At 38.5% G+C, this 19,182-nt stretch overlaps 1 protein-coding gene across 1 annotated transcript in view; it reads right to left on the minus strand.

The window, feature by feature from the left end:
- Positions 1-15,461, minus strand: part of LOC124616387 (FERM domain-containing protein 5) — a 96,340-nt gene extending 80,879 nt beyond the window's left edge. Inside the window, exons 1-5 of the mRNA XM_047144693.1 lie at positions 15,441-15,461; positions 8,812-8,916; positions 8,623-8,665; positions 8,068-8,244; positions 3,958-4,169 (exon numbers count right to left, since the gene is read on the minus strand). Of these exons, the coding sequence (XP_047000649.1) occupies positions 3,958-4,169; positions 8,068-8,244; positions 8,623-8,665; positions 8,812-8,916; positions 15,441-15,461 (558 nt within the window). The remainder of the gene's footprint in view (positions 1-3,957; positions 4,170-8,067; positions 8,245-8,622; positions 8,666-8,811; positions 8,917-15,440) is intronic.
- Positions 15,462-19,182: the final 3,721 nt, after the last annotated feature.

The following is a 19,182-nucleotide window of genomic DNA, read 5'->3' on the forward strand; positions in this document are numbered from 1 at the left end:
ATCACAAAAAATCCCAATGGGAGGTGTTCGGTTATTCAGATCATTCAAAATTTGACTGGTGAAAGCATATATGGCATTTTCTGTTGAAAAACCTTTCTGGAAACCAAACTGACATTTTGTTAGTACTTCATTTTTACAGATATGTGAAGCTACTCTTGAATACATTACTTTCTCAAAAATTTTGGATAAAGCTGTTAGAAGGGAGATTGGACGGTAGTTGTTGACATCAGATCTATCCCCCTTTTTATGCAAAGGTATAACAATAGCATATTTCAGTCTATCAGGGAAAATGCCCTGTTCCAGAGAGCTATTACACAGGTGGCTGAGAATCTTACTTATCTGTTGAGAACAAGTTTTTAGTATTTTGCTGGAAATGCCATCAATTCCATGTGAGTTTTTGCTTTTAAGCAAGTTTATTATTTTCCTAATTTCAGAGGGAGAAGTGGGTGAGATTTCAATTGTATCAAATTGCATAGGTATGGCCTCTTCCATTAACAGCCTAGCATCTTCTAATGAACACCTGGATCCTACTATATCCACAACATTTAGAAAATGATTATTAAAAATATTTTCAACTTCTGACTTTTTGTTCGTAAAGTTTTCATTCAATTTGATGGTAATACTGTCTTCCTCTGCTCTTGGTTGACCTGTTTCTCTTTTAATAATATTCCAAATTGTTTTAATTTTATTATCAGAGTTGCTGATTTCAGACATGATACACATACTCCTGGATTTTTTAATAACTTTTCTTAATATAACACAGTAGTTTTTATAATTTTTGATAGTTTCTGGGTCACTACTCTTTCTTGCTGTCAGATACATTTCCCTTTTCCGGTTACAAGATATTTTTATACCCTTAGTAAGCCATGGTTTGTTACAAGGTTTCTTACGAGTATATTTAACTATTTTCTTGGGGAAGCAGTTTTCAAATGCATTTACAAAAATGTCATGAAATAAATTATATTTTAAATTGGCATCAGGTTCACAGTACACCTCATCCCAGTCTAACTGTAGTAGGCTTTCCCTGAAATTTGCAATTGTTAAATCGTTGACTGAACGTACTACTTTGGAGGACTGTTTAGTATTGCTGAATGGAGCTATGTCATATATTGTAACTAGCTGTGCACCATGATCAGAAAGACCATTCTCAACAGGCTGAGCATTTATCTGGTTAAACTTATCTTGGTCTATAAAGAAGTTATCTATCAGTGAGCTGCTATCCTTTACCACCCGAGTAGGAAAATCAATAACGGGTGTCAAATTGAAAGAACCGAGTAATGCTTCAAGGTCATTTTTCCTATTACCCTCTTTCAGAGAATCTACATTGAAGTCCCCACAAATAATAATTTGCTTCCCCCTGTCTGACAGATAGCACAACAAAGAGTCCAAATTTTTCAGAAATAGATGAAAATTTCCTGATGGGGACCTATATACAGTTACAATTATAAATGTGCCTTTATTTAATTTAAGCTCACAGGCACATGCTTCTATATGTTTCTCTACACAAAACTTTTTTGTCTCTATACTTTTTGCACAATGATAACTTTTGACATATATGGCAACTCCTCCTTTCTCCATATTTTCTCTCATTACATGTGCAGAGAGCTTATAAGCACTTACATTTACCTTATCCATATCAGTAACAATGTGATGCTCAGACAGGCATAGTATATCTATTTCATTCTCAGCTTCTAAATCTTCTAAACAAACCAGAAGCTCATCTACTTTATTCTTTAAACTCCCAATATTTTGATGAAATATACTTACATTATTTTTAATTATACTTTTATGAGAACCTTTCCTTATTCTAACATTTGCAGTACTCTCCTGTCTGAGTTTCTCATTGTGCTTCGGCCTAGTTCCTATACCAGTGGTCACATGGTGTTCAGAGAGGCAGATTATGTCAACTGGGTTGGGTGACTTTAATTCATCAATGGAATTACCTAGGACTGAGATACAACTTGGTGGAGATAAAATTTCTGGTGATTGGTGAAAATTTATAATTGATAGCTGTGATTGGTGATCCAATGTGCTAGAATTGTGCTGTTTAATTTCTTTCCTAAACTGAAGATTTGTTTCAATCCTGACCTCTCGTAGAACTTGACATCTTTCTGTCTTACCTATCCTAAAAAAAGGTGCTGCTCCAACACCTGTAACCACTGGTATTTTACCATTCATGGCAGTGCCTCCCCCCCTTAAATTTCCTGCTATTACCCCAGCCAGTTTCCCCTTCCCTTTCCTGTTGAGATGTAGGCCGTGCCTGGTATAGTCCCACCTACTGAGATAATCAACAGGAACCACACCAATATGAGCCCCCGCACCCGATCCAAGCAGCCGTTCCAACTCCAAATTAACTCTCCCAACAGAAGAGTTCAAATGAGACCGGTCATGGCGTCTCAGGACAGATACAAATTCAACATTGGTGTGTCTCGATGCTGACGCAATCTTTACCAGGTCACACTCTATACTGTACCCAGGATCTCTGTCGATGCTGTTCCCTGGCCCTCCCACAATAACCACGGTGTCTTCCCTGGTAAATCCTTTACAGAGTGAACCTAAATCCTCTGTCACCTGATCCAGACTAGCACTTGGTTTGAAAAAATTTGTGACCTGGTATTCTGGTCCTAATTCCTCCTGCAGAAGTTGGCCTACACCTCTGGCATGAGAACTGCCTAACAACAAAACTTTCTTCCTTTTCGATGACTTTCCTACATTCTTTTTCAATTTCCTATTGAAAGTTTGTTGTGTCCTGTCTACACGTACCTCTGCTTGAGGCTCATCAGTTTCTAACTGAAGCAACAGGTCAAACTTATTTTTGACATTCACCACAAAACTGTCAGACTTAGTTCTAGGCCTATTCCTTCTGCTACCTGTTGCCACTTCCCACCTCTCTTTGCCCTTCTCCCTCCTTAACCTGTCCAGATCTTCCCTAGCCTGATCTAGCTCAGCCTGAAGGGCAGCAATTTTCCCCTCCTGTTCCACTATCTTCCTATCTCTGCTGCAAATCCTACATAACCACTGATGAGCCTGATTCACTTTCCCAACACCCACGCCACTGCAGTCCCCCCAGTGAAAAAAACTACTGCATCCATCACACCAAACCCCGGAACTAGCAATTCTACGGCAAGTCAGGCACTTCTCACTCATGGCAAAAATAATACTTTAGCTAGAATAAATCAATTAAATTACCGAAAATCAAAAAAGACGTTACAAGAATTAAGCCTATTCACAATTGTATATAAGCAAGTTTCTGATTTAAAATTCCGCTGTTTTTCTGAGATCTGTATTTAAACAACGAAGGTATACGCTATTTATTATATATTTCACTCGATGGAATGAAAAAAAGGACAATTAAACGAGATACTTTAACTTTGATTCTCCAAAAACGTTACGAGAATTAGGCCTATAAACAAATGTATATAGGCAAGTTTCTGATATAAAGTTACGCTGTTTTTCTGAAATCTGTATTAAAACAATGAAGTTATACGCTATTTACGGTAGTTTACTTATTTGTTACCGAGAAACTAGTTAAATTACCGTGAAACAAGAAACAAACACGTTTACAAAATTTAAGCCTAAGCGCGACTTCGCGAAGTTACGATCTTTTCGTGTTTTCTGAAAAAATTCGCAAAGAAAAGTCAAACCTTTAACGGAAAGACTAAACGATACACTAATGCACGTATTTAATTTGTTGTCGGCGTTAAACTAAATTATATTCCTGTCTAAATCACTTAACTTTCTGGAAATGGTTTCTGGCGTCACTTACTCGGCGGCCATCTTGGCTTTGTTGTGATCCCATTTGTATACAACTCCGTTGCACTCAAATACCAATGATGCGCTACTCTTGGAGTTTTAAAATTGAATCTTTTCACTAACTGATTTCATTTTTACTACTTTATTTGTGTAGTGACAACAAATGTGTTTTGCTTCACTTAAGTTCTTTTTCTTGTCGGTTACCTTTACAGGATGAGGATCAACACCATATGTATCCAGCTGGCAGGCTTTCCTCAGAAAATTGGTTTCTGTTTGTGCTGGTGTCTGCCCTCTGAGTTGTGTTTGGTGCAGCTCCATTATCTTTCCCTCAATTTCTGGTGTTTGCTTTAATAACAGTTTGAAGTCTGAGACATAATTATCTTCATGCTCTTCTGGATCATAATCACCCAACTCCGCTGTAGAAAAAGTCAAATGCTGTGAATGCCCTAATGCATGTAATAAGAATAAAAGTAACATTTTCAGTAGATATTTGTTCAATTAACATAACATTATTAAATAAATCACAGACATATTACATGATGGTAATCATTCAACAACACTGCAGTTACAAGAAGCATCAAGATACCATGTTATAATGTGAAACTCTTCAATGAGGTGATTGCTGTTGTTATTTAATTTCTATGGTTTTCTGGAAGTGCTCGAACATATTCACTGGCTTTTTTTGTCACTTAGAGCATGTAGTTAGAAGGAAAGGTATCTGGCCATCTTACATGTGACATTTAAAAGGAAAGAATCTGAGCACCCTTCTGACCAATCAAATAAAAGGTGTGCTAGCTACTGTTAAGAAATCATCAAATCCTCCTATGCCAGTGAGGCAGTGATTCATTTCACTGGAAAATCTATGTCGCACGTATGCATCCACTGCAAAGAAAACAAGTCAGATCGTTAATGATATAATGAAAAGACAGACTGCTACTCACCATAAAGATGACTTGTTAAGTTACAGCCAAGCAAAATGAAAATACAGTTACACATTTAACTTTCAGTCAAAGCATTCTTCAGAAATGGAAACATACATATATTCATTTAAACAAAAAAGCAAACCTCATGCACACATGACTGCTACCTGTCCCCACATGACTGCCATCTCCAGCAGCTCGAACCAGAATGCTTTCCTGAAGAAGGCTTTGACATAATGTTAAATGTGTAACTGTCTTTACGTTGCACCTGACTGGAATTCAGTGTGTTATCTTTATGGTAAGTAGCAATCTATCTTTTCCTTATATTGCTGATATTCCAACCTGCAGATTCCATTGTCAGATTGTCAATATTCAGGCATAGGACTGTCCTGTAATGAAGTTGCCCTAAAAGAAAATGGACCATAAATATCTTGTCGTACATAATACAGAATACATTCATCTTTAATTTAATGTGTATGTTTTCTTCCTCAAATCCTCACACTGTGATAAATGATGTATGCATGCAGCTGAAAGTCAGCTTCATCACCAAAATTGAAATGTGAAGGACATCATTATCATCTTCAGATGTTTTCAACATTGCCTCACGTAATTCCAAGCACTTCCCCTTATATCATATAGGTATGTACCTAGAGAAGCTGCTGAGTGGATTCTATTGAACATTTTAATAACAGAAAACAAACGAGGACTATATGCAGAATAGAAATTCTTATTTACAGTGGGAATTTAACTCATCCTACTGCAAGCAGAAGCTTCCTGTGAAAATTTTCATAATTTGCTGGACTAATTGATGTGGTATGTTTAAGGCTTTATTTTAAATTGGAAAAGACTATCAACGCCTCACATTATGCCTAGAGGCAGCTTCTTAAAAGCCTTCACAATAGAATATAGATCCACAATTTGGACCCTGTGCAAGAAGATAAAATCTACATGAAATTTAGTTTCTGAAATTAATTCTTATTGTTGTATGTAAATGACAACAAGGGATAAATGTATTGAAAAGTACATTTGATGATGATGAAGATTTGTATGTTTGGGTGAACATCATCTGGGTTTTTAGTACCACAGTATTCAAAGAAACTTCTATAAGGTGTGCTGCTGAATAATTTACTTTAAACAATATTCATTTTGCTCAATTTTGTACAATAAATACATTGTCAATTTTGACAGTATTAGTCCTGCAGATAATTCCAGAAGACACTATCGAGTGAAAGTGTTTTAAACGAGCTAGTTACTTGTTTCAAAGTGACCACAGTGACATATATTTTTGAGTGCAAAAATGCTGAACTGAATTTCTTGATAGAGTTATCAATCTTTCACCCCTGTTTTAACTTCTTACCCATCAGGGATACAAATAAAGTTTACACACAGTGTTTCAGCTTGTGTATGTACAGCACCATCTACTTTTTGATACTCATGTTTATTTTTAGCTGTTTGAAATGCCATATAATGATTTTTTGGGACACTAAGACCTAAAATGGCAGCTCTGTAATAGTTATATGCCTGTAGTTTTGTCAAAGATGGATATCCTCTGAAGATTGAGGATGTCATGAGTGAGCATTATAGTTTTAAAATAACAGTCATTCTTAATTCATTTATGTAGGCCAAGAATAAGGGCTGAACTAGCATGACTCCTTGGAACAGGGGCATCACATTATTTCTCACCTATTTTGAGTTTAGATTTTCTTCTACAGTACAATTTGTTAATGTGATACTCTGTCTTTTATTAAGAAGAAGGGATTCTATCCATGCAAGATGGATATCATTATATTTTAGTTCTCCATGTAAGATATTATGGACTAGTCTTTGGAAAACCCAGAAAATACTATTAAAATAAATGTTCACTTTTTGTTCTAGCATACCCAATTGTGAAGTCATACAAGACTTTCTCTGTAGAGAGTCCTTTACTAAAGCAAACAAGGAGACCACCAACAAGTTTTTCCAAGGAAAGTGGAGTAGGAGTCTATGGCAATCTATTTATCAAATCCGAAGGATTGAAGGAAGTTGAATAAAGCTGACTGATTACCTCTGGCAATTTTATGATGTTTGTAAGCTGTTTATGGGGTGTGTATTTAAAATTCAAGTTTAGTAGATATGTTTATTATGTATTCTGTAGCAAACTTAGTACATCAACTTTTCAATGTTTTATGTTAATTCCTATGTTTGCCATTTTAAAATTACGCTCAACAGAAAAAAAACCAATAGTCAAATCAGGTGGGGTTTACTCAGGTATGTAATCTTGACAGCAGAAGAAATTTTTGATGGAATATATGTTTATTAGCACCTACTCAGCTTCCAAACAGACACTGTTTTCATATTCTGGAAAGCACAGTGCTGATAACATACTTTAACTTGACTGTTCTCTGACCTGTGATAGTTAGCTGACTTTTTTCCACTGCAGAATGTTTAAGCTTGTTGACAGGTTAGCATATATAAAATTATTGTAGGCCATAGCACCAAGTAGCCATTGTGAATATAACATTGATTTGTTTCCCATGTTTTGTGTAGTGGTTGTTAAACTTATTTACAAAAATAAACAAAAAGGCTGTATCTGGTCCTTCTAGCAACTCTCCATCAACTTTCATGCATTTGTGTGATGCATCAATCTCTAGGAGGATTAGATGGACCTAGTTTCAGCTGTCAAAGTGGTGTGAACCAATCACAAGCTTTCACTCTCCATATCCTCTGCTTAGGAGCCATAGTAAAATGCATAGTCTGTCCAGTAAAGATTTATTTATCTTATTCATTGCAGACATGAAGTGTTCATATTCCAAACCCTGAGCTATTTGTGTTCTTGATACATATAAATGTATACTATTATTCACCAAACTCATAACTGTGGAAACCTAATGCAATGATGAAACCATAAACAGTGGGGATTTTGGTTATGAAGGATTTCTTCTGCGAGAGTGAAATAGAGAGGGCAACTCATAGTTCCATGTGAAGGGAAAAACTGGCACTTAATGAACTGTGGTAATGTCTTGGTCACAATTTAAAGTATTGATCCAGTTCAGTACATCATCATCACAACATAGAAAGAAATACGAGAAGAGCCACACAGCCTTGTATGAATATGAACTTTTACCAAGCTGCACACTGAAGTAATATGACTAAAAAATTAATTTTTCTCGATGTATTAACAGAAATCAACCAGAAAACACAAAATGTCCTGTCAACATAAAAATAACAGCACAGGATGGATGAGGATTGACTGTGTAACAACCTGTGTTTCAGCTACTTGTGAAAACACCAAGCTCTCTCTCTCTCTCTCTCTCTCTCTCTCTCTCTCTCTCTCTCTCTTCTCTCTCTCTCCCTCTCTCACTCTGTTCCTTACTGTAGATGCAAATATTGTGTGTTGAGAGTATAGCCCACATACACTGAATTATATAAGCAGCCAGCAGGGCTGCTTCTGACGGCGTACAGTACAGGCGTCCATGGAGGAGATCTCTCTTGAGCTGCAGGTAGATCTGGTATCGAGTTATTTCCTCCTTCAGTCTGAAGGGGTCTGGTGGATAAAACTTTACACGGAAGCTGAACAATATAGGATCCATATCTGAAATAACAAGAGTGAATCATCAGCCAAGATCTGATTAATTCCAAGATATATTAAATCTCAAGAGAAAAGACATCAGCAGCCACATTACACGTGAATTAATTGATCATATGATCAGACATACATACATCAATATAATAATGTTACACTGTTTTGTAGAATATTATGAACTCTGATAGCCAGTATACAACATATGATTAGTAGCTGAATACAAACATGGGTATAGTACATTGTATAGAATGGAAACTCACAAAATACAGTTCTAGGTGAAAACTTGTAGAGAGCAAAGAGTGAAGTTACAAGAATGGATTAATTTTTAAGGACAATGGAACACAAAAATATAATTTAAATAAATAATAAAACTATTTTCGTGATTACCTTTGACTTGTTTTATCACAGATTTTGCCGGGTCTAACCAGTGCTGAAAACAATACAACATTAATTAATTTTTGAATTGATGTACTGCATTACATCATATGCTTGTTCAAAATGAGCAGTCTGGTTAGATTACTAACGGGGAATGTAAGACAGTTAAGAATACATTTAAAAAAAGAAAACATTACTTACCCTTTGTCGTGTGGCATCTACATAACGAAGTCCAAAATAATCCTTCTCTGCTAAGTTCAGTTGTCGACAAACATACTCCAGAAGGTATTTCCCCTTGTGTTGATTCTGAAACAATACACGTGAATGAAGTAACAAGTGATGCCTTCATATAAAAAAGTAAAGATAGGTGAAATTTCTAAAACTGTAGTGCTGCAGAAATGTTTTATAAAATACTGAGGGCAGAAGACATTAGTGTCTGTTTTAACTGAAGCTAAAATAAAATAAAATAAAATAAAATGTCCTATCTTACAAGTATAAATACATGTACTTTAACTTGTACTCACTGTTCAAAAATAAAAAGTAACAGAACGCTGATAATCTGTTATAGACCACCACCAACCACCTATACCTTAAATAGCCAATTGGTGAACAAATTATGATTAATATCATGAATATCTCTATCTTGCAAATATTCTTATGGTGGTTTAGTGTGTTTATCTGAATAATAATAATAATAATTTTTTGTAATATTTTATTACAATCAGTATCTCATACAAGGGATGTGCAACTAACTTGTCATTTAAATATACACAGAAGTCAGTGGAGGGGAATTTGTTTTTTAAACTAAAATCTATTTCTTGTTTTTAAGTAAGCAAAAATCCGCCTTCTGTAGACCAATATTATGTAGAGGTGTGCAGGGATAAGATAAATGCTGTCTGCACTGTTATGTCTCTGATATGCATCCACATCCAACGATATTAAAGTTTTGTTAAGCATTTTAATCTACTTGGTAAGCCATGGCTTTGATGATTTTGGCTTTGAAGCACTGCTGCAAATTTACAGCTGAACATGTTTCAGTGTCAGCCACATTAAATTTTAACTCATTTCATTTTGCACCTGAAGAAACCATTTTATTTATGTTCAAGGTCTTTTTCTAGCATGTTTTTATACTTATATGGACATACATCATAATTTACATTTTGCAGAACAAGAAAATTGATGTACATTATAACAACTCTTTAACAAAAAATAGCCTGCCATATTGATGATACATTTCAGAAATTATAATGTTCTGTTATAATTATTGAAATAGTTAGCAGCATTTTCTGTGGCACATTTCCATGACATTAGGAAGTCAAATGAAACAATGATACAAGCTGCCATATACTACATGTGCAAACTAAGTTGACACTCAGCATGGTGCCTGATTGAAGTGACTGTAAATGGGAAATGGCTTTTTGGTCACTCCCACCAGCCACCATGCCAAGTGTCAGCTTAGTTCGAACGTATAACAGTTCTTCTTCTTTCTCGTGTACCTTTCTCCTACATTGGCACAGGGCTGGCATGATTATTAATGGTTTTTGCGTGGTCTGTTTAATGTGTGGCTGAATGGCCTTCCTGTCACCATCTGATTACACTCCAGGACAGAATGTGTGTACCCCAACTGTCTGCATGTAGTGTTATTTATGTTAAAGTGAGTGACAATTTTCTAAATGTTTGTGAATGGTGTAACTGACATAGGATTTGAATACCAGCCCAGTATTCACCTAGTAGGTTGTGGGAAGTAGCCTAAAAATCACACCCAGGCTGACTGGCACACTGGTCCTTGTTGTTAATTCACTGGACAGGTTCATTCCAGGATCAGCGCACCTCCCTGTCCTTTAGTGGTTATTTAACATGCATGACTATCTGGGTGGGTATGTTGCCACACAGTTCATTTATCAAATATGAACCATAATGTTGCATTCTGTCAATGTGCTTTGTTTCTCACTATGCGAAGCACTACATTGTGTATTTTTAAATATACAAGGGGACTTCAAAAAGTAAACATTGGAAACTTCAGGTAGGAGTATCTATCAACAGTGTAGGAAACAACAGATTGCTACTTGTCGTAAAGGAGACACATCAAGTTGCAGGCAGGCACAATTAAAAGAAACTCACATATGGCTTTTGGCCACAGCCTTCATCAGTGAACACACACACACACACACACACACACACACACACACACACACACACACACACACACACACACAACTGCCAACTCCAGCATCTTGGGCCGAAATGCAACATCACGTGGGATGCAAGCAGCAATCTGGAGGGGTTGGGCGAAGGAGAAAGGGAAGGGATAGTAGTAGATGGGTGGGAAGAGAGACAAATGTTGCCTGGTTGAGTGTGCAGGGACTAAACTGCCAGCAGGCACAGCATCAGGAGATTGTGGGAGAGGGAGGTGAGGAAAAAAGGAGCAGGATGGGAGGCAAGAATGGGGAAGAAATGGAAAAACAGAGGGGATAGAAATTGTTGGGTGGAGTGTGTGGGGGCAGTATGTTACCATAAGTTGAGGCTGAGATAATTATGGGAGTGGAGAATGTGTTGTAAGGACAACTCCCACCTGTGCAGATCAGAAAAGCTGGTGGTGGAGGGAATGATCCAGATGTCTTGGATAGTGAAGCAGCCATTGAAATCAAGTGTGTTATGTTCAGCTGCATGCTGTGCCGCAGCATTTTAAATGTCTACTTTGCTCTTGGCCACAGTCTGGCAGCTGCCGTTCATTCTGGTGGACAGCTGGTTGTCAGTTATACCAATATAAAAAGCTATGCAGTGATTGCAGCAGAGCTGGTAAATGACATGGCTGCTTTCACATGTGGCCCGATCACTGAGTGGGGTAGGAGAAACCTGTGACATGACTGGAATAGGAAGTGCTGCGTGGGTGGATTGGGCAGGTTTTGGACCTGGGTCTTCTTCCACAGGGATATGATCCTTGTGGCAATGGGTTGGGATCGGGAGCGGGCTAGGGATGGACTAGGATGTAGTGGAAGTTGGGTAGGTGACGGAACACCATTATAGGAGGGGTGGCGCAAAAACCAGCTACAAAGGAGTGTCCCCTTCGTCACTCAGGACCACCCCGGACTGGAACAACTGAACCACATTCTTCGGTAGGGTTTTGATTACGAACCATCGGGCCCTGAAATGAGGGACATCCTACCCGAGATACTTCCCGCCTCCCCCCCCCCCCCCCCTCCCGTCATGTCAAAACATTCCACAATGCATCTACACAGTCCGTCAATGGACTTTGACGTCACATTACGGTTTCTCGGGAAGAAAGTTCTGACGGTGGCGTCGTTTGCTAACATCCTAGGTTAACCTATTTTAGCCGCTCTCATGTTGTAGTAGTGCATGTCGGGCTTCTATGTCTTCTTAATCTTTTTATACTTTGTTTATGTGACGGCTTGGATATTTTTTTCCGCTGAGCGCACTTCCGCTGAGGTCGGATGTCAGATATCTGAAAGCGAAAAATTATTTAGGTTTTACAAAAACATAATAGAGCTGACATCCACTTATAATGATTTAAATTGATGAACCAATTTTCAATGCATACGGCAACATTTTAAGTGAAAAAGTCAGTTCTAGTGAATGTAAGTTGTTTATGATGTTATTAGTTACATAAAAACCGTAATGGATAAGGTATACAGCTTCTATTTATTCCCTTATAAATACTGTTTGGTATGTTTGTATTTACTGTATATTTTCGCTAGCTAAAAAGTGTCAATGTTTTTAAATGTTGTTTCACTTCTCAGGCCTTTACTACACAAAACTGATCAAGAACATACATTATAAAGTTGTTTTGCCATTAATAAACTTCATCGATGTTGGTTCCTCAATTCCGATACTATGCACCCACTTCTTGTATCACGGATACTAAGTCATAGCCTCACTTTCAATACAGTGCCGTGACGGCTAATGAAAATTGGCCTTTAAATATATTGCACCCCGGTTGCTCTGTGGCGGCTTTCGACGCAAAACAAAAATACGACAGCGCGCTGAAAAATAATGCCTCCGAATTTTTATGTGAAAACTCTTACATTTTAAATGAAACAAACGTTATTAACATTCTACTTGTTTATTCTCTATGTCTACATATTTACAGCCCCCCTGCCGCTAGAGCGCTCCGAATTATAGGGTGTAACGTGGCAGTGTGTAACATAACTGTGTCGGTGTGTGAGAAACAGCGAGTTGTAATCGAGTTATAAATTCAAAGAGTTCCTTCAGCATGACTATATGCCAGACCAAGCAGAGCACTGTGACATCTGCAACAATGCGACGTCTTGGGTTCACTGTCATCGATAATCCTCCTCCATACAGTACCGACTTGGCCCCATCCGATTTTCATCTTTTTCCAAAAGTTGAAGAACAACTTCGAGGACTGCATTTTCATAGTGGTGAAGCGGTGCGAGCGGGGGTGAGGTTGTGGGTACATCAACAAGTCAAACATTCTAGAGACGGTATCAACAAAGTGGTCTCTCACTGGGAGAAATGTGTTCATCGTCAAGGTGTCTATCTTGAGAAATCAATATGCAGACATGAAGAAAAAACATGGCGAATGTTAATAATGTTTGTTTTATTTAAAACGCTTTAAGAGTTTTCGCATAAAAAATTCAGAGGCATTACTTTTTAGCACAGCCTTATAATAGATCCAAACAAAGGAGAAATCATGTGATGATTTCTTTTATAAAAGGACAACGTACCTATTAAGAATAGCAACAAGAGCAATCAATGTCAACCTTACTGTCATAAAATTATGTTATAATTTGTAACTTTTTAAAAGACAAATGATGAAAGTACCCGTCGTGGGACTTCTCTTCGGCTTCCCGTTGAAACTCTCGGGGAATATCCATCAGAACGGTGAAATTCCAAACAATCCGCATGCTCTAGATACACCTTGAGTTTCGTGTTAACTTCATTTAATTTCATTCTTTATGAAGCTCGATCAGAAATGCTACACGATTAATGTAATTTTGTCTTTGATTTTTTTTTTTTTTTTTTTTTTGGTGGCATGTTACGTGTGTTTAAAAAGTGTTTGTACTGTTGTGTACTGTATCTAAGGGGAACCAAAAAGTAAGTGCCAACATCTGTAATCACGTTATTATTATCTCGAAATTTTCTAGTACGTACTGTCAAGATGAGAAATACACAGACGCCCACAAGTTCCTCAATACTTTGCAAACATTATATTCTTTCTTTACACTATTTTACACCAAAGAAGACATTATTGTAGTACTGAAAGGTGTTATAAATTGTAGAATCGTGATGTCTAAAAAACAAATAATCGTTTCCCCGACAGTAAAATAAAAATAAAGCTTTTATCCACTGAAAAAAGGCTTTATTGTCAGCCACAATATAATAAACGGCACATAAATATTTATTTGAAAATGACCATACATTTATGATCATGGTCTACCCTCTTCTACCAGCCTACGATCCGTCACCAAAATAATGTTGCTATTTTTTTCTTTTTAATAAAAAGAATTCACCCATCTGGCTCTCAGAAAAGAAAGCTGAGAAAAGCAAAGACTGGTGAGGCTAAATCACTCGCTGGATCTTTGTCCAAATACCTTTCACCTCATAGAGAAAATAAACGTGGCGAAGGAAAGACTAATCAAATTGTTGAATCAGGCTCTGGCTTGCAGATAATTATTCGTGTTGAGACTACAAACACAGGTGAAAAGCCGACTGTATGTGATTTTAATGAATACTTTGACGTAAGTGACACAGAAAAAAAGATGATAAGGATACTAATTACGAAAAAATTAATGAGAATGAACGTATTTCTGCTGCATCTAACTCTGACGCCTCTTCATCCAGTGATACTGCATGTTGGCTGTACCTGCTCTAGAGCATATCAGGATTGTTATGATTGAAAAGGGTAGTGAAGTATATCAAAACAAAGAGGGATTTTTTGAATCCTCAGGCTGCAGTTATGGATTTATAAATTTTATTGCGTGATCGATGATCATGAAGACGTTTCGCCAGAAAACGGAAGAAATTCCTTAGAACTGGCGCAGCCGGTGGCGAAGACCCAGTGTCGGGAGAGCATTGTTTAAAACGTGAAGAGTCCGCTGGTCACAGCACCTTCTTATTAGTCAACAGGGACACAAAATGAGTTTATTTTTATTTTGGGTGAACATGACAAGGGAAAAAGTACTGCAAAATTAAAAAGAACTAATTATTACGGGGTAATTTTTGACAGCAGTCCCGAAGAAAGGAGAACTGCCCAAATGAGTCAAATAATTACATACGTCCATAGAGAAGACAGCAGTGTGGAAGTTTTAGAATCTTTCTTAGGTCTTTTTTATGTTGGGAAAAGCTGCAGACAATAAGTCAAAAGATATGGGCTAGATATTACGTTGCACAAGGCTCAGGGTTATGATAATGCCATGTCAATGTAAGGAGTGCATGCAAGACTACAACGAAAAATTCGACAAGTCAGTCCTAAAGCTCTGTTCAGTCTTTATGCTAAATATTCCTTAAATCTTTGTGGAGTTCATAATTCTCGTCTATTCCCATCCTCATTTTTCTCATCTTCTACATACGGATGGGAGTTACTTGTAAAGAACATGTGGAAAAGTTTTAAACAATTATCTGTTATTCGCTGCTGCGCACAGTAAAATTCACTTAAAGTCATAAACGAAAACGTGGAAATAATTGTGAGCACTTTGGAAGATTTGCAAGATCCATCCTGATACTAGATCTGCAAGCTTGCTTCTTCTAGCTATATGTGATTTTACCCCTTTGATCTACATCAATTTTTGGCATACAATATCGGAGAAAGTCAATTTAGTCTAACAATATCTACAATCTCCAAAAATTACTTTGGATAAAGGACTCGCCATATTAAAGACCCTGAATGAGTTTTTACTGATGGGACGAACTACAATTATAGACAATGCTGTTACTTTTGGCACTACAAAATGCAGTAATATGTACATTAACAGTGACCAATGAGGAAGGAGGAGCCCGTGACACTGGATTATTGATCCACGAAGAAATTTGTTAATCAATGTTTGAATGCATAAACCGATTTATACAAGAACTGTGACAACAATACATGGCCATGAAGGAAATCAGCAAAATTTTCCAGATTCCTGAAACAAAGTTTATACTTGAAGTTTCCAGTGATGCTCTCGCTGTAACACTGGTGAATCTGATAGAAGTTTACGCCAAGTGTGATAAGGAGCAGGTACTGCAAGAAATAAAAAGGTATTGTAAGCGTCTATGTGAAGTCGATACCTGTTTGGATATTGCTGCTAGATGGACAGCCCCAGAAATCCTTCAATTTATAATTAAACGGGACTTCAGGGAATCATTATCGTGTACATCACTTATAATCCAGTACTTCTTGAACATGTGTGTCGCATCATCTTTTATGATCAGCTATTACATCCATATCATTCATTTTTTACAAAATTCACACCACAAATACATCAATTTCTACGCAGTTAGGGGCCTCACTTAGTTTCGCCGCCCTAGACCTCCGACGGTCTTAGTCCACACTGACTACAGTAGAAGAATTTATTCTAAAACGCATACTGGTCCTGTCAGTAAAATCCTGAATTTGGGAGGTGGGTTACCTGACACGGGCGTCTTTCTTTCCCATATTTAACTCCTCACTGCAAGAACCCTTCTTCTTCTAGCCATTTCAATACATTTTAAAAAATTTATCACATGTGAAATACATATTGTGGCGCCAGCCGAGACTGTTTTACCCACAAATTTGGGTAGTACGTATACTATCACAGTAGAGGATAGAATCCTGCAGGGCTGTCCACAAATGAGTAAGAGTACGAAGGGGTGGAGACCTCTTCTGAACAGAACGTTGCAAGGCATGCTGGATATGCTCAATAACGTTCATGTTTGGGGTGTTTGGTGGCCAGAGGAAGTGTTTAAACTCAGAAGAGTGTTCCTGGAACCACTCTGTAGAAATTCTGACGTGTGGGTTATCGCATTGTCTTGCTGGAATTGCCCAAGTCCTTCGGAATGCACAATGGACATGAATGGGTGCAGGTGATCAGACTTGATGCTTACATTCGTGCCTCTATCGTCGCTTTCTTCTTTGCTCATCAGTGGATGCGACACTCTCGAGCCTGCAGGGGTCTGCAACAGCGACGTGTCCCAGCCCTTCTGGATCCGCAGCAGCGGCAGCACACTGGGATCCTGTTGCGCACCTGGTCAGCTTGATGGAGCAGAACAATCAGGTGTTACTGTCACCTGAAAACACTTAACCAGCCCCTGACTCGCTGAAGTGCACCGGGAGTCCTAATCAGCATGACGTAAATCGGTACTGGGCTTCACCATACGCACCATCGCAGAATATTCCAGTGATACTGTATAGACAGAGTGAGGATGTAGTGGATAAGTTGTTGTTGTTGTGGTCTTCAGTCCTGAGACTGTTTGATGCAGCTCTCCATGCTACTCTATCCTGTGCAAGCTTCTTCATCTCCCAGTACCTACTGCAACCTACATCCTTCTGAATCTGCTTAGTGTGATCCACTACCACCCCCCCCCCCCCCCCACCATGAACCATGGACCTTGCCGTTGGTGGGGAGGCTTGCGTGCGTCAGCGATACAGATAGCCGTACCGTAGGTGCAACCACAACGGAGGGGTATCTGTTGAGAGGCCAGATAAACGTGTGGTTCCTGAAGAGGGGCAGCAGCCTTTTCAGTAGTTGCAAGGGCAACAGTCTGGATGATTGACTGATCTGGCCTTGTAACACTAACCAAAACGGCCTTGCTGTGCTGGTACTGCGAACGGCTGAAAGCAAGGGGAAACTACGGCCGTAATTTTTTCCGAGGGGATGCAGCTTTACTGTATGATTAAATGATGATGGCGTCCTCTTGGGTAAAATATCTCCGGGCGGGGACTAATCAAGAGGACGTCGTTATCAGGAGAAAGAAAACTGGCGTTCTACGGATCGGAGCTTGGAATGTCAGATCCCTTAATCGAGCAGGTAGGTTAGAAAATTTAAAAAGGGAAATGGATAGGTTAAAGTTAGATATAGTGGGAATTAGTGAAGTTCGGTGGCAGGAAGAACAAGACTTCTGGTCAGGTGACTACCCTCCGAGTATCATCCGAGCCGTCCTCCTCCGGATATTTACTGCGCTGCTCTAGCTCTATTCATTACAACAATATACAGTGACTCTGCACACCGTGTGAAATCAGGTGACACATCCATTTATCTACAGCACTCCACAGTTACAAACCTGTTCGGTCTACAGATGGTGCTAGCCATTGTGTTGGAAACACTGAAAGATGGTTGCTGTGTTTTAAAGCTGGGTATACAGACATTGCAGAGTATCTAAGTATGAACAGTGTGCATGTACACGACTTCGAACATTGGGTCAGTATGCTGTCAACGAAAACTAATGCACTGCCAGTACTGTGCTTACAAGAAGGCTTTATTTTTTATATTATGTACAGGTGTTAAGATAAAGAAAGGACCTGTTGAGATAATGCATCCCATATATGATTACTTAACAAAAAGTGTATATAACCATGTATGTGTTTTTGTTACTCCTCATTATATTTCAAGTACTAAAGCTTTTGCTACCAGTATTTTCACTGCAAATATGCAACAGCAGAAAATTATTTAACTAAATTCTCTGTAAAAGCCAATCGTACGCCAGTACCTGACATTCGGTATCATGACAGGGCATAGTGGTCATTATTTTCTATAAAAACTCATTGCTCGCCAGTACTTTACGTAACAGGTATCATGGCAGGGTGGGTAAGCATGAAGACTTCGTTGTAAGCGACAGGAGCTGTGACGGTGTGCAAGAAGACCAGAAGAAGAATGACATAGTCCTTCCCAACAACATATGTGCAATAATTGTAGGTCCATCCAACTGCGGCAAGACAAATGTTCTCATGTCTGTGCTAAAACATTCGGATGGAGTCCGCTTGTCCAAACACCATCTATTACAGGAGATATTGCTGGGTGTAGATGGTGTGACATACACGACATTCACATATACGACATTCAGTGAGAGCCATGACCTCCCTCCACCGGAAAAAGTAGAGCTAAACTCAGTGTCCTTTTTTTACGATGTTGCTGTGGAAAACCAAGATCAAATTCGACGACATTTTTGTTTTGGTCGCCATGTGGTTGTTGATGTATTTCGGAATGGCTGGCTCTGAGCACTATGCGACTCAACTGCTGAGGTCATCAGTCGCCTAGAACTTAGAACTAATTAAACCTAACTAACCTAAGGACAGCACACAACACCCAGCCATCACGAGGCAGAGAAAATCCCTGACCCCGCCGGGAATCGAACCCGGGAACCCGGGCGTAGGTATTTCGGAATCCTAAAACGGCTGAGGGATAGTGCAAACCTAATTATAGCATTCAAACAGGACAATCTGAATCTAAAACACATTTACCAGGCTCATGTAGGAACCGATATGTCATTCAATGATTTGTTAAATGTATGTGCAGATTCCTGGAATCACTAACACCATGGGTTTCTCATTATTGGATAAAGCAACCGAAAGGTGTGGACGGAACTTCCAGGAGTTCTTATATGTATAGCCATGGAAAGAAGTGAGTAAATCAGTGC

This window comes from Schistocerca americana, chromosome 5, assembly GCF_021461395.2.
Source record: "Schistocerca americana isolate TAMUIC-IGC-003095 chromosome 5, iqSchAmer2.1, whole genome shotgun sequence".
Taxonomy (NCBI): domain Eukaryota; kingdom Metazoa; phylum Arthropoda; class Insecta; order Orthoptera; family Acrididae; genus Schistocerca; species Schistocerca americana.